The sequence below is a fragment of the Hemibagrus wyckioides genome, linkage group LG13 (assembly GCF_019097595.1).
Source record: "Hemibagrus wyckioides isolate EC202008001 linkage group LG13, SWU_Hwy_1.0, whole genome shotgun sequence".
Classification (NCBI taxonomy): Eukaryota; Metazoa; Chordata; class Actinopteri; order Siluriformes; family Bagridae; genus Hemibagrus; species Hemibagrus wyckioides.
In genome coordinates, this window is record NC_080722.1 from 14,599,737 (window position 1) to 14,616,337 (window position 16,601).

A 16,601-nucleotide genomic window follows, 5' to 3' on the forward strand; every position below is an offset into this window, starting at 1 on the left:
AAGAATCCCTCGGCCCCCCCACCTAATTTATTTTTGGCTATATCACAACACAAAAGCGGCACTACTATCAAGCACCCAGGCAACAGTTCACTTTCTGACACTGTCACATGAATAAATAATTGACCTGAAGCTTGTCAAAACAGCAATGACTCAGAACAGCAGATGGCAGTGAGGAGCATTAACAGCCCCTGCCATGCTGATATGATATGAAGTGAAAGCTATTATCCCCATGGAACATTTTAATGACACCACCCAGTGCTAGTTCACTGAACTCAACCCTTTCCCCTCACAACGCCAAGCAGATTAGTTGTGTAGACTGAGTGGATTTATGTATCGGCTATCAGAACCATGTACTGAGATCTCTTGCACTCTCTTTTTGTCATTGATTTGCAATGACTATGCCCATTATAGGTTTATCTAGAAAGTACTTAGATGTAAACAAAGGTTTTAATATGGAGTGTTACTGCAAGTGTCTGAGCAAGGCCTCAATATGAAATATGAATTAGGCAGGAAAGATTTATTCATAGGAACTTCTCCCTTCATCCTCATGATTTCTATTGCTCCAGTCCCTGACAAGAGAAGGAATACAAAGGGATGAGACACAATGTCGGTGGTACTGTCCAAACCCACTAATGATACTGGGGTTCTGGGCCAAGAATGTGGTGAAAATACTGACTTTAAGATCAAATTGTATGAAGACACAGATGAAGAAACAGATCAAATATACCACTAGAGAGAAAATACATTTATTGGAAAAAGTGGCAAATGTGGTTTAAAAGTAACAACAGCTGACTTTGAGTTAGGTCATAACAGAAATGTCATCTTTTGTCCAGAAAGCAAAGCAGCACTTCATGTTCTATCAGAAAGATGTGGATGTACATACTGATTAGCACATGGATCCAAAAACAACTGGACAATTTTCATTTCCTTCCCAGAACTCAAAGTACAGTATAATGGCATTTTGATTGAATCTGTAGACTTAAAGGTAAGATTAAGACAGTGTTTTTTTCTGTTTTTGCTTTCCTCTCAGTGTCCCGTTGTGTGATAAATAAGGTGTAGAAGGTAACTGCATGCATTTACAGTGTATGTGGCTTAACTGGTGACAAATTAGACATGATCCCTGAGCTCACAAAGAAACACAACATGACTAAACAACGGATATATTATTCCAAATAACCAACACTAACATTTGATTTCAGTGTCATACATATTAGATAGCTGAAGCCAGATATCTCACAGGACTAATGCGGTGTTTTGTGTGTGGAAAAAGTTGCAGTTTTACACTAGATATGAGCTCAGAAATGTGAAGCTTCTTCCATATTCCCTATGACTCTTTGATATATACTTCATAAATATACTATCATTATTTAACTGTTATTTTAGTTTTCATTTTAGGCACAATCTTCCATCTTATCAGCTTCTGTACTCAGTTGATTGCCAAAATCATTTGGGCTGAGACTGATAAATAAGAAAGAAGAAACCATGGGGAATTAAGTCTTTGGGAATGTGGTGGCTGAAAAAACGTAAGAGTAAATTCTCTAATTAAACAAGAATATAAAAACTGCTGATGTCCAACAACTTGGTTTACATTTGTTAACAATTAATGTGTCCACCACACATACACACACACACACACAATTACACTAAAATTGCATGACGATCAGTGCCTGACTGAGGCTTAAAAATTTTGGCTGATTCGCAGAAAAATGCAGAAATGTGCAGTACATAAAAACTCATGCTGGTTGGGTACATCTCTTTTTTATCTGTCACCATGGTAACAGACTGAAGACTATTTGTTAATTTGTTTTTTGGGTGCTTAGTGTTGCTTTTTTGTTGCTACACGATCAGTTATAAGCAATAATTGTCAGGTTTACGGCATCATCAAGAACGGTCAGGTTCAATCCAGGTTGTGCAATATTTGTCATATATTTTGACTAATCTATGAAAACCTGTGAAAATGGTTTTGCCGTGATTTACTTTTGTAGTTATTCCATAGGTTCTGAGTTAATTTTATTTAATCACACATGTGACTTCAGTTGAAAAGTCTCTCATTGCACCCAGTATTTTTAAACTGATATCCTGACAACATATGCCCACAAACATATGCATTCAAACACACAGTCATTCACACTAAAGCCATTTGGAAACCTCACTCGAGAACACTTTAATGTATAATTATGTTTGTCAGGGCTATTTTAGGTGGCACAAAAACATAAACATGGTTCATGCAGGTGTATTAAAGGTGAACAGCAAATTGTGTGATACCTAAACAAATACCTTCAATTGCACAAAGTCCTACTTAGTGGTTAAGTGTAGGTTTTGGGAGTGTGTAGGTGAAAGTCATAGTGGAAGGACTACACAGTAGTTTTACTCAGAGGTGCTTTGGATTACAGTCCTGGGACTACACAGTAGTTTAGTAGCAGTTTAGCTCAGGGAAGAAACAGGATATTTATGAAGGGCTACACAGTGGTTTCATTTTTCCATGGCCCTGTCCTAATGTTACCTGTGGAATCAGGGCTGAACACATAGTCCTCATGCAGGCTGCTATTGTGGCTCAGCGTCCCTCTCCGGCTGAGAGTGCCCTTCCTGCTGAGAGTAGCCTGAGAGCTTGGCATAGTGGCCCGTGGTGGAGGAATATCTAAGTGCAACATAATGTCCTCCTCCTTATTGGTCATTTTGGTGCTGCTGTGCATCAAGGTATCTGTGCTGGTATCTCCCTGGGAAGCACCAGAAAAAGGGTCTGTTTTGGGACAGCAGACACTGGATAAAGGTTCTGCCTTAGCACAACACACATGTCTGTGGCATGTATGTCCCTCATGACAAGGCAGCTGGCTATCCAGGTGTGTTCTGTGACTTTCCATGTGGATGTTAGGGCTGGTGCAGCACAGCTGGCTGTCCAGATGAGGGCTTTGACAGGAGAGCCGGCTCTCCAGGTGTGAGGTATGACAAGTGATGGGATTTTCTAAATGCATGCTGTGAGGGCTATCCAGATGGGAACTCTGCACACTTCCATCCAAGCTGGTCGAAGCCATGTGTAGTGTGTAGTCCCTGAGGCAGGGCCGTGGCCGACTGAATGAGCGAGACTTAGTCCTGTCCTTCAGGCAGCTCTGCAGGGGTAGGGAGGGGCGGGGTAACTCCTCAGGGAGAGACAGCGAATGAGCGGAGCCCTCTAGCACTAGAGAAGAGCTATACAATGTGGAGCAGCATGGGCTCATGGGAATCTGAGCTGTGGACAGGGAGCTTGGATTACAGTGGGGTGAAGATGCGAGAAGGTGGGGGGAGAGTAAAGGTTTACCTGCATCAGGTCGTTTTCCTTCAAAGTGACTTTTACTTTCAGTACTTTCTGCTGTCTCTCCATTCACATCCAATTTTGGTTTAGAGGGACAGCAGGCCCACCAGCGGTGCCACACATCATCCCGTTTAGCACAGTGCTGAATAAGCAGAAAGAGTCCCAGAGTGACTGAGAATGCCCCATATAAACAGCTAAATATCATGGCCAGATAATGGCCTTGTGACACGGCTAATGCCCCGAAGGCCCATGTGGCCAGGAAGAGGAAGACAGTGAAAGCAGTGGCCCGCAGTTGAGCCTTGAAAGAGTGCTCATTGGCAAGCATGGAGGCAGTGATGGCCATGCAACCTGAATGGTCACCCTGTTCTCCAGGTTCTCCACTGGCAGCATGGCAGTGGCCGATTTCTGCAGTGGCTAGACGTTGCTGCTCCTCTGTCATGGCCTTCAGCTCATACTTACGCTCTGGGTGCCGCTTCAACTGCACGAATGTGCACAGGAAATACATACACATGAGCAGAACTAGGACTGCAGTGGGTCCATAGAAGCCTCCCAGACTGGGCTCCCATGCCATCCAACAACTTAATCAGAGAAAGAGAGACAGAGATTGAGAGAGAATATTAACAGCCTTTTCAGTAAAGTCATTATTGCTTTCTTTAATTAAATCACATATCACATGCTAACTTGTTTTTATTAATTAAGACATTTCTCTATAAATCAGTGATGCTTGCATGGAGCCATTTCCTGCATCACTGCAAATTCTACTAATGGTACACACAAAGTAACAGGGCTGCTGAACTGAGAGAATACAGAACCCAGCTGAAGACTTTGCATGTGTGTTTTCTGCATGCATCATTGACCCACTATTTGGCTTCTAGTCATGATTATCATTTTAAACAAATTACTCAAAGCAGACAAATGGTGTGGAGAGGAATGGAAGCAGAAGGAGTGTACTCACTAAGGGGCATTATCTCTGCTACCATAGTTATCCAGGTTAACAGCAGCTGTGACCCCAACAATGACAATGGGGATCCCACTACTGAACAGATAAAATCTGAAAACAAAAACAAAACGACAGAATCAGAGATCATAGTTTAAAGAAAGAGATATACTGTACTACCAAAAGTTTGTGGACACCTGATCATGTGCTTGTTTTACATCCAATTCAATAGGCAACCCCCACCCCACCCCTACCCTCTTGAGAAAGCTTTTCACTAGATTTTTACATGTGTATTTAGGGATATGCCAGTTTAACACACTTAGTGAGGTCAGGCACTGATGTTGGGTGAGGAGGCCAAGGGGGGCAATCAGTGTTCCAATTCATCCCAAAGGTTTTCAGTGGTGTTGAGGTCAGGGATACAATCAGCCTAAGTTTTTTTTTTAATTACACAGAATGTACAACAATAGATAAAACAAACAGGGAAAAATAAGAGCTTAAAAAATAGCTCATGTTTTTTCCCCTGTTGCTGTTTCTCTAAATCTAAAGTAATTCATTTAAATCCTTCTTGGTACTTTGTGAATAACAGCATGACTAAGTCATAGGAACATTAATTTTTAGTGCAGGTCAAAGAAATTTCAATAAAAGGTCTAAATAAACTCATTTGATTAAGATATTACATCATTCCCTATCACAACTATTTAGAGACCGGCAATCTATAACTCATGAGTGATCTTGTGAAGCACTTTTTTGGCTGTTTACCTGAATATGGTGAATTTAGTGTGGGGTTGTGTGGGAGGATCTCTGTCCTGAGAGAGGGGTGGAGCCTTGGAGACTTCATTACATGTATTCCTGGCAGTGAGCACCAGCCAAAGCATGGTGGAGAGAGAGGAGTAGTGCAAAAGGATTCCAACCTTGAAGCAGAACACACAAAGTCACTAAACACAAATCATAACCAGGGCACTAAGATGATTATATAATCATTGAGCAGCTCTGCTGTGAGCAGACTGCCTCCTCTGAGCATAAGACCTTGTGTAGAACCATGTTTGATAAAGGGAAAGCAAGCATGCAGGTACACTGAGTGGATTGCTTGAGGTAATCCTTCTTAGCCAGCTGGGCCATACAGGTATCCTCCTCAAGTCTGTGGACACAGTGCTAAAGAGAGCCCACTGCTCTTGCTCTCTTTATTACTGCACAAATACTCTGGTGAATGCTGACCATTAATACACAGACATGCACACAATTCAGCTAGAAAATATCATGCATTTACAAGGACCACTGCTATCTGTTTTACAAGATGTTTTTTGTCTAGGGAGTGCTTTTTGTCTAAAAACCCAATAAATTAAACAAAAACAAGCTACTATGTACAGCATTGTAATGCACATATTTATTCAACAAAACACAGCACAACATAATACAACAGAATTAGAAAATGTTTCACAGGTGAGTTTGGTGGAATGTAGCAGATGATTTAAAAGTCAAAACTAAAAGAAATACAGCTATTCCCTTCAGTGTTCCTTCTAAAGAAAGAACTCCAAAGGATATCCAGGTTATAAGTGCTTGTGAAAGAGAGAGAGCTTTCTGAATTGTCAAGCAGCTTGACTGACAGGTCAATATAACTTACTTTCAGTTTTTAGAACCTGGGTGCCACAGAGACCAGAGTTCCCTTCAGAATGTAGTAATAACTTCACTAAAAACAACTAAAATGGCCCTACTTTGGCCCTCAAATATGTCAATGTAACAGAATTTTTACAAATTTATTAATACTAATTAATAAGAATGAAAATAAATTTATTAATTACTAATTTATTTAATTAACGTCATGCATTTTGTTGCAATACAATCAGAGAAATAAAAATAAATGAAGGAATAAATACAAACCTTAACATTAAAGATGTACTTAAAACAGATAGATATTCAGTGGGAGATTACTGCAGTACATTACACTGATATTTTCTATTTTTATAATTTTAAAACAGTACACCAGCGATTGTGTGAAGTGTACACACACAATTATAACTCACTTGCAGGTTACAATAATATGCTAGGCCTCTGCAGACTCTCTAGCCCACAGTATGGCTAAAAAGTATCATGTACCAATATAGGATGAATGCTGCTTGGTTTGCATTATGCTATAATATCAGTAAAATATCCGTGAATCCACCTATCAGTAGCTTTTAAACAATGTGGGTGATCTCATCTAAGAGTTCGACAAAAGTCCAGGACCACAAAACAAATACATGTAAAATACAGCAACAAGTCCAAATGAGCAAATCAGAAGAGCATAACCCAGAAGAACAAAATAAGGATCAAAAAGAACAGGGAGGATTGAAAAAAAGTTTCATAATTTAGGCTACATACAGCGAGCAACACGTAACAACACATTAACTGATGGGATAAATCTACAGACATAATTGAGACTAGACAAGCATCAGATGAAATCCATCAGTAGGTAAGGCTGATTAGGTTTATAGGAAAGTAGGTGTGGTTGCACACTATTCAGGTAGAAATTATAGTGAAAAACAGAGCAAAATATTATATATTTATATATAAATATTTATATTAGACAGTAACAATACATTTATGTCTTGACATATTTACTTAAGTAAGATTAAACCATATCCTTCATTAAAGTCACTTAAACACATGCAATTTATATTAAAAGCCACCAGTGTTCAATACATTTTGTGTTTGTATGTTTTTTTACTCTGCAGTCTTACTCTTTTGAGTCACTTGATTGTACACATACAGTATGAGAAGCGCAGATACATTATAACTCCTTTATGTAGCCATATACACTCTATGGCCAAAGGTTTGTGGACACTTGTGCATAACATTCATATATCTGCTTTTAGAACACCCTATTCAAGATTTAGTTCCCTGTTTTGCTATTACAATAACCTCCAATCTTCTGAGAAGGCTTTCTATTAGCTTTAATAGTGTGGCTATGTGGATTTGCCCATTCACTCACATAAGAACTGGTAAGGTCAGGCACTGTTGTTAGTCATGGAGACCTAGGGAGCAGTCAACATTCCAATTCATCCCAAGGGAGTTCAGTGGGTTTGAACTTGCAATCCAACCTTGATATACCATGTCTCAATGGAGCTTGCTTTATGCACAGGGGTATTGTCATGTTTGAGCTTCGTTTTTATAGTTGTGTGCCCCCAAATTTGGGCCATCAGTTTGGGGAAGGTCTACATTTGGGTCAACAAACCTTTGGCCATATAGTGTAAGACCTGGAATGGATAGTGTAGGATGAGACTTACCACTTGACAGACAATGGGGTACTTGATCTGATTGATGCCTCCTGCAAACACCCCAAACGTCATGGCAGTATGAAAGAGGACGTTCAGTAGTATGTGCCATCCTTTCCTGCTGATTCGGATTACACTTCACCCAGACAGAGACCCAAAAAGATGTAAAAAAGAAACAAAGAATCACAATTTAGACAACTGCAATTTTACAAGCACAAAGCCATAGTAGAGATTGCTCATCAAACAGAGCAGTTGGGCTCCAAATATCCAGATTTGGCATTGACCCCTTTAGAGTGGCAGTTAATCCCTCTATGAAGCAAATGTCACACATTGGGCTCAGTTCAAATAATGAGATAATGAGACATACTCTCAGTTATCCACTGCTACTACTACCATAGCCGAGAATTATCTTTAGGGGAGACAAGTAAATGTTCCAAATATACCTGTACAGTTAAGTTGAGAAGTGCAATGTGTTCATGAATTTGGGATGTATTGCCAACTGAGGCCGAAGCTTTGTCAACCAGTCTTGCAAAATTATTAACGTTAGAAGGCATAAGAAATAAAATACCTTTCCCTGAAAATGTCACATCAACAAATGCTTGCATTATGAACATCTAACCTTATAAAAACCAGATCTACTTAGAAAATATTCTAATATTGTAATATTCTTGTAATATTCTAATTGGTAAATACTGTTTCTCACCATAGCAGCTGCTACTGCAGCCGCAATCACCCGTGATTAAAGCACTTGTCTGCTTTTGACCTTTAATGAACATCATTACAGCATTAATATTGAGCAAAACAATGTTAACTCACACTTATATAATCAGCTGTACTGTTTGTATGCTATGTTAACCACCCACAAATAAATGTTAGGAACACAATTATTTCAAGTAGAAGTACACTACAAATCCACACTAGCCAGACCTCTGATGTAGAAAATCATTAATATTTACAAATTACGTGTTTCTATGTAATTAGACAACATGCAACACATACCTGTGGTGTATAATGTATGTCATTATCGATATCAGCAAGCAGAGCAACATAACTGCCGTACATGCATAAACAACCGGGTGTAGGTAGTCTCCTGGATATGGAGGGAAGGACAGCACCCTCTTTAAATCCTGCAAAATACCAAGAGATATGTGGACAATTCATAATCATAGTTCATGTTCAATTTAAACAATATTAATAAGTGTATATACAAATTCTGCACCATTATGTGTGTACTGGATCTATATGGGAAGTTTGAAATAAGAGGTACCGAGAACAAGCTACAGGCTAAGTGAAAATATGGAATTTTATCCCTGTTAGGCAAGACAAGACCCCCATATATAATTATTTTCCAGTGTGTCGGTTTCATCACCAAGCCTGAAGAGTTCTTTTCCTTATGTAGTTGGGAGGATCAATTCCCTTAGCAAATTTCTAGAGTATCTCACTCCTCAGGTATAATCTCTAAACCTTCTAAAAAGGCTCTTTAGAAATGTCAGTGTAATGTATCTCCTGTTTACTAACCACACCTCTTGCTCTTGCTTTGTGAATTTTATATGCATTATGAGTCATGCAGTAAAGACAGAAAGCAAAGCTGTAGTGTGCAGGAGTCACAAAATTATACATTAGCATGTGGTTTATGAGGAACAATAAAAAAATAGTGGCCTTATTATGTTTGTAGCTATCTGAATGTAAAAAATAAAGCTGAGTGACTCACAGTACAGTGGAAGCCATGTACTTGTTAGGGGAAATTTGACAGGACATTCTACTCACCCGAACTCAGAAATGTGCAATGTCAGCCGTATATGCTTTTTCAAGGACTATAATGAATTATGATTTTCTGGCATGAGATATATGAAGGGCAAGATGACAGCAAATATCATTTTGACTTATAGAGAAATCCAAGGCTGGAGCAAAGAATGGAAATAGTCCCACATTTTGGAACATATTCTGTGTATTTGCAAATGAATAATAGAAATTAAACAATGATTGGACATAGCATATTAAATTCCTTGATGGAGTTCCAAAATAAATCACAAAACAATTCAATTGTACAGTTGTCCAGTGCTATACAGTCTTTCTAATGAACAGCTTCATCTATATCTACTGTCAAAGCTAGTAGTAATCTGTTCCTCAAAGCAGAGAAATAGCCTACTCTCATTCCTTTCTGCTGCAGTGAGTGTGCATTGTTCTATATTCTGAACATTTTTCTTATAACCCTATGTAGCTCTGTAGTGTCCTTTTGACTCAAGTCAGATTGCTGTCATTAGACGTAGTGCCCTGAATTTAGGTAGCCACTCAACACTCTGTTTGCCTCATTTATGTATCTGTATGAGCTATGTCTGTGCTGGGTAGTTTTATTCACCAGATGGCTAATGACATTTACTGTTAACATACTTTGTTCTCCTCCCTTTGCATTTTCTCCTTTATGTATTGCCCTATATATATATATATGTATATATATATATATATATATATATATATATATATATATATATTTTTTTTTTTTTTTTTTTTTTTTTTTTTTTTTTTTACCAACTAGCCAGCTGGCATGCCAATGGCTAGTGCATTACTGGTGTGGCTGAATGGTATTCTCTACACATGCACTTTTTGTTGCTGAGCCTGCTAATTTCTTTTGTAGTCTGTAGTTTTGTAGTCCACATTACGTATACTTTATTCTCTACACTTGTTACCCACACATATTACATGATACTGAGTGAGTAGCTACAAATATCCATGCTGCAAGATTGGCATTCCTGCAGCCAGTTTCTGAATGTGCTCATTGCCCTGGAATTGGCCATGCCAAGGATGTTGACTCAGATTTCTCATATGCTGAAGTCAACATAGTGAGCTCGGCTGGCAGATTTGACCTGGCTGAGGCTCAATCTGGCCCAAGCACTTCAGCCTAAACAGCTTGCTAGTTGCGAATGCCCAGGTCCAGCTATGACTGTTAAGCATAACAAGAAGCAGCAGATATGACTCACCTGAAATCAATGATTAAAGAGCTAAGACCTTGCAGCTAAGATGAATTTCACACTAATAACAACCTCCTGTTAAGCACCCATATTCAACACTGGCCTTAGCATCATTGGGAAAGGGTCTGGGAAATGCTCCTGTCAGATCGCATGTGCCTATGACAGCCTCTAAACTAGCTGCAGCCCAGACAGTGCGAAATGGTGTAATGCGACTACAACATTAAAGTAACTCTTTCATACTGTGACTGATATAACAGTGTCTGCCATGCAACAATGTAAAGACAAAATGACACCTTCCAGTGGGAATTATCCCCAGCCCACCCATTCCCATGTTCTGGCTAATATGATCAGAGTTTGCCATATGCCTACTGTTGATGCTTGTGTTGCTGGTGGTTTCCACCCAGATGTTCCCTGCTTAAATACTAAATGCAGATCCAGTAATGACTGCCTGGTGAAGACGTATAATATTGAATCTATCGCATGTTGTATTGCACTGCTAATACCTGCTAGCTACTTTGGTGCTAATATTGCAACAGTCCCCCAATCTGCAGACAGTGATCTCCTAGTTAGGGGGCTGACTGACACCTCTCTCCTGGGACAGGATACTGCTTGAATCTCCACTGGCTTGATATACACATATTACCAGGATTGTATGCCAGGGATCTGCTCCTAATAAGGCCCCACATTAGAGGGCACAGGTTTCAGAATCATGGTGGGTCCCCATCCTGGTGTATTATTTTGGGTCTCCTGATAGGAGTTTGAGTGCCTCTTATCTACTCTTTAGGGAAGGCCCTGACACTGTACCCTGCAATGGGTTGGTACACAGTCTAGGGAGTCTCCTGAGATAGGCTTTAGGCTCTGTGTAACCCTGTATAAGATACAGAAATACAATACAGCAATACAGAAGATTTATGGCTGGATGGATGGATTATATTTAACTAGGTAACTAAACAAATTGAACTGATCTTAACACATTATTGTAAATCTCTTCGAAAAGTATAAAATAATTTAATTAAGACAAACTAAATAAGCCAATTTTGCTGATATAAGCACTCACACTCTAATTAGTTCTGTGGTGTTTTCAGATAGTACTGACTTAAAATGTGGAAAAAAAAAAAAAACAAGATACATTTTTAACCACAGTGAAATTGACTTGTGTCTTTAAGTGTGGTTCTGTGCATCACAAAGCTTATAGCACTGGCTATAGGGGTCTTTTTAAAATATCAGATCAGTATATTTCTTCCACTATATAAGGAATCCTCATAAGACATTTCCCTGCACAATATCCCTGATTCTGTCCAACATGTAGGCCTGCCCTCTAGGTAACAAAGAAAGAACAGAACAATAAGTGGGCATTAAAATAAATCGGATCAAAATATTTCCTCTTTTGACAACTATCATTCAACTGCTGAAGCCATAGTCCACAAAGAGCTTAGAAGAACAGTACGTCTTTTCTTTGAAAGGTATCAATCGGGAGATGGGTACAAAATAATTTCCAATACTCCAATTATATGTATCATGGAACACCATGAAGACCATCATCAACATGTGAAGAAAATTGGACACCACAGTGTCATTATCAAGAACAGGATGTCTCTCCAAAATTGCAGAAAGGACAAGATGAAAACATATCAGGGAGGCTGGTAGATGACTTACAAGAACATTAAAGAAGCTGTAGGAATTCCGGACAAGAACTGCTCACTCTCTGCAATAATCTCACATAATCCTAACATAGGGTAAGGTGACTAGCAGGAAGCCCTTTCTCACAAAGAAGGAAAAAAAACATACATGCCCACTAACATTTGCCAAATATATGTGGTAAAATGTGTTGATTTGATTAATTGTATTTGATTGGCACCAAAAAGGTTCATCATCCAAAGTACACCATACCAACAGTGACGCATGGTGTTAGTAGCATCATGCAATAGGGCTGCTTCTCTTCAGATGGGACTGGGGCTCTAGTCAAGGTAGAGGGAATCATTGATAATTTCAAATTCCATCTGTTTTGGCAAAAACCTGCAGGTTTCAGTGGGAGATAAAGAATCACTTTATCTTCCAGCAAGATAAAGAATCAAAACAGAAATTCACAAAGAAATACCTTCAGAAGAAAAATCAATGTTTTGGAATGGGTCAAGGTGAATCTGGAGCATGTCCATGGAATACTGAGTGTGAGATGGGACTACACCCAGGATGGGATTCCATCACAGGCTTCTATACACACTACATAAATAAACAATGTGCTTAAAGTATTTGACAAAGGGCAAATTTAAGTTTGTATATCATCATCATCAATTAACATTAACATAATCTGATGATGTGGTGTATAGCTCTCACACATCATGGGAGAGAAAACATTCTTGTCCTTACAGTGTGGCTCAAAGAGCTGAGATGAATCTTGGTCAATCAGTATGCTCTAGTGACCAAGCCCTCTCTTTGACATAACATGACTGCCTGCATTTGTTTCAGGCAGCACACATGCACACTGGCATTCACATACACACACATTCTCTCTCCATCCCCCATCTCCATTTGTTCACAGAATTAAGTGTATAACTTTTAAATACTGGTAGGATTCACTACAGCCTAATACCAGCCTCTGATTGGCACACTGTTATTCTTCCAGCTTGCACCATAAAATGATAATACATTGCTGAATCCAGACCATATGGCCCACAATTGTTATTACATTATGCTTGCTTTTGTCAAATTATGTCCACTTAACTGTGATAACCTTTAATAATCATTTGTTTTATATGAATATCCTTTCATGACTGAATAATGCTGAACATGACTTCCTTTATTATCTGGAGCTGCAATAATTATTCTTGGCTCTACCCTGATTATTCACAAACACAACACCACGCTTCAGTATGTGATTAAAATGTATGTCTTCTTTTTATTCACTGACATTATTTAAAAGGGAATTTAAAATAATAATAGAAATTGCATACAAATAATTAATAAATAAATGCATTGGGTGGATGTTATGTACATTTTATAGTAGTATTAGAATATTAATGTAGGGCATGTCTTTGACACATCAAGTGTTATTGATGTAGTCTCTTTGTCACAGGAACTGTATCCTTCACAATGCCACAACCCACGGGTAATTCTTCCATTCCTTACGGTCATACCTACATAACTACCTTTGCTATTATTTTACTGTATTTAAATTCTGTTTCAAAACCTGCCCACGGAGATACACTGTAAGAAAGAATGGTGTTTTTGTGCAGAATGTATGAGGTTACACACAGACCAATCTCAGCAGATTATATTAATGGTATTTTATGAGAGGTTCCTACACATTTATAACATTGCCTTTAAAAGTCATGAAAGATTTTAACTTAGCAGCTACTAAATAATATGCCTTCGGGTGAATACTTCCATGATGTTATTGCACTCTAAGAGTTTAATGTATATACATAATGAATAATAAATCTTCAGTAATTATTCTTTTTTTCTCCAATCATATGCTGAATGTAAGGCATGCTCAGATTTGAAATGTGCAGTTTATGTTTTGCATGAAAATAAATTATTAATGATAATAATTGAAGTGAAGAAAATCGTAATATAATGCAACTTTATAGCTTGTTTCTCTTTAAGTCAGTTACAGAAGACTTATCTCTCAAGCAGGCACTTTGCTATCTTTTCACCTCTGTCCTTGGTACCTATAAGTGCACATCTTTCTCATGGACCTCTCCATGGTGCTGACAGGGCTCTGTGCCAAAGCTCTAGTTTGTCTTATGTAAATTGATTACAGGTCTGAATGAGAGGCCACAATATTAAGCATAAGAAACATTTCATAGCTTTGATTTTACTGGAACCATTATGCGTCACTGTGGTATGCCAAATGTTTTAAATTAATCCTTGTTCTTTAAGCCTTTAACTCTACACCAGTACCGACTAGAGTAGGAATGAGTGTACAAGCAAAGGCCAAATCAAACGATGAATAGACATTTACCTGCAATAAAACCCCGAGCCTGGAGCTGTTCTCAAAAACATACTTAATATTTCATTATTCCCACGTGCCTTAACAAAAAAAAAATCAAAACCTGCTCTCAGAATGGCCCATCCACGTTTGTAGGCCACCGAGTGCCAGTGCAATAGTGTTTTTTGTAATTCCTACACAGATTGTTAACCACCACAGATACCAAGCTGAGAAGACGCCACCATTACAGATGGCTTGCTTTGACTGTCTAATGCACTACAAAATCCAGTCATGCTATTGGCCACACTCAAGAAGGGAATGTTCCGGGACTAAATGTCAAACGAAAAAAAGGGGGCGGGGCGGAGCGTTTATTGAGTGTGTGTGTGCGTGTTTGTGTGTGTGTGCGTGTATAGGGGTGGACTACTACGGCAGTAAGCAATCTCGTAGGCCTACGTTAAAGACAATGTTATACCCAGACTGCGTAGTGCACTTACACAGGGAGCCGTTTGGGGTTCAGCCAAACACAATTGCAATTGAAATTCAGTTCACGCCTTCTCTTGCTTCCAGAGTCACCGGCGCGGTTGTCCTCTAAATAAAATGCTTATCTGGCATGTTTGCACTTAATCGGGAGTCCACGAGGTAAAAAGGGACTCGTTTTCCGTGAATAGGCTTTTATGTAAGTAAAATAAAGGTTGGATATTGAGAAGCGCTGATGCGAGATAGCTCGGCTTTCAGTTTATCAGCAGCTAAATATGTTAAAGACCATGTTGATCAATAATCAGTTGATTAATGCAGCCAGCACGTTCATAGGTGTGAGTACTAAATACTGCAGTTTGTTGTATCCCTTTAAAATGGCAACAGGGCTTTTGCTTTTCGTTATTACGACTATATAGTAATCAATAACCTACATCAGGAACAAAGTTAGTTTCATGAATAATAATCGTCCATTTACTCACCATCAGGTCTTGAAAGTTGACTTGCAGAGTGAGTTCAGGGATGTGTCGCAGTCATTCATGAGTTGGCCGTGCACACGTGGAGAAGCGGCATGAAGCGTACAGAAGGAAGACCCATTCATTACATCTATGCTCACCGTCCTGACCATCTGTGGGAGCATATAATATAATTAGATATTTTTTTTGCTATAGGTATCAACGAATAAACGCCATCGTCGTGACGTGATCTAACATGTGGTAACATTTAAAGCACGAGTAGTGCCAACGTAAGCGACGTCCTGATGACGCCAAAAGGGTAAAAAAAAAAAGATCCGAAAAAAATGATGAAGACTAGTAGACACGATCAGGCACTTGATGATCAGATTGATTCAACCGATCAGCATCGTAGAGCTTTACAGCACAGGCTACATAATAATTACATGCACCTATAGTAAGTAGTGAAAAGTGTATTTTTTGAAATAAATGAATCATTATTGCGCGTATAATGAATAGCAGCATAGCCGTATTTCCTTTAAAATAACCTTACCTAATTTGATGAGAGCAACTGGTGCGGAAAGCATCCTGTACATCTCTGTGCTGAGAATGAACAGCAATGGAAGAGCACAAAGCATGTGCAAGACAAATGACGAGATTCATGATGAGCAGTCAAGGTCTTCTGCTAGACAAGAAAGAAAAGTATTTTAAAATAAATGAATTAAATAAATGCTAATATTCGGCGGCTAAACTGATGGTAAAATTTCGCAGTCCATCTCTCACGGTGTGCGCGTGAGTGAATGACAGTTTTGCTTTTCGGCGAGGTCTCTACAAAAGCAGGGCGCTCGGTTAAAGGCGCCTACTGCGGAGGGCGGAAATGGTTTGTTCCCGTGCGCGCCCTAGGGCATGTCCCCAATGCAGCGCTGATTTGAAGAGACAACACAAGCCAGGTTCTCTCTTTCACATACCGCACAACAGAGAACATCTCGTCACGCTAGTGAGGCTTTCTAGCTTCTACACACACTACCCGCTGTTTCCTAGCTTCTATGAAAATGGTGATTTAAAGCTCACCGAGATTTACACGCGACTGCTCTTGTGTGAGGCGCTGTGGAAGTCGTTTTAAATCTATTGAGACTCTTCACTTTTGCCACAAATATTTACCACCATGCAATAAACACTATATAGTATACTAAACCCAGAGTTATTCCACACACTCAGTTTTCCAAGGTGGAGATCAGATATTTAAATAAAAACCATTAAGCTAGTACACATTCTCATTAAGACATGGTGCATTAAGTGAG

The 16,601-nt window shown here is 39.1% G+C and overlaps 1 protein-coding gene across 1 annotated transcript; it reads right to left on the minus strand.

The window, feature by feature from the left end:
- Positions 1–766: 766 nt before the first annotated feature.
- adgra1a (adhesion G protein-coupled receptor A1a) lies at positions 767–16,326 on the minus strand. Its single transcript, XM_058405770.1, has 7 exons — positions 15,854–16,326; positions 15,331–15,476; positions 8,477–8,604; positions 7,490–7,613; positions 4,986–5,137; positions 4,245–4,340; positions 767–3,867 (listed from the first exon to the last, which is right to left on the minus strand). The coding sequence occupies exons 2-7, from the start codon at positions 15,331–15,333 to the stop codon at positions 2,460–2,462; spliced, it is 1,911 nt and encodes a 636-aa protein (XP_058261753.1). The 5' UTR covers positions 15,334–15,476; positions 15,854–16,326; the 3' UTR covers positions 767–2,459.
- Positions 16,327–16,601: the final 275 nt, after the last annotated feature.

Bases quoted from the DNA above. Each gene is read 5' to 3' on its own strand.
- adgra1a (XM_058405770.1), bottom strand. The intron at 7,614-8,476 runs GTATGTGTTGCA...GTCTGGGTGAAG, and splicing joins ACATACATTATACACCACAG to TGTAATCCGAATCAGCAGGA. The intron at 3,868-4,244 runs GTGAGTACACTC...TCTCTGATTAAG, and splicing joins AGCAGAGATAATGCCCCTTA to TTGTTGGATGGCATGGGAGC.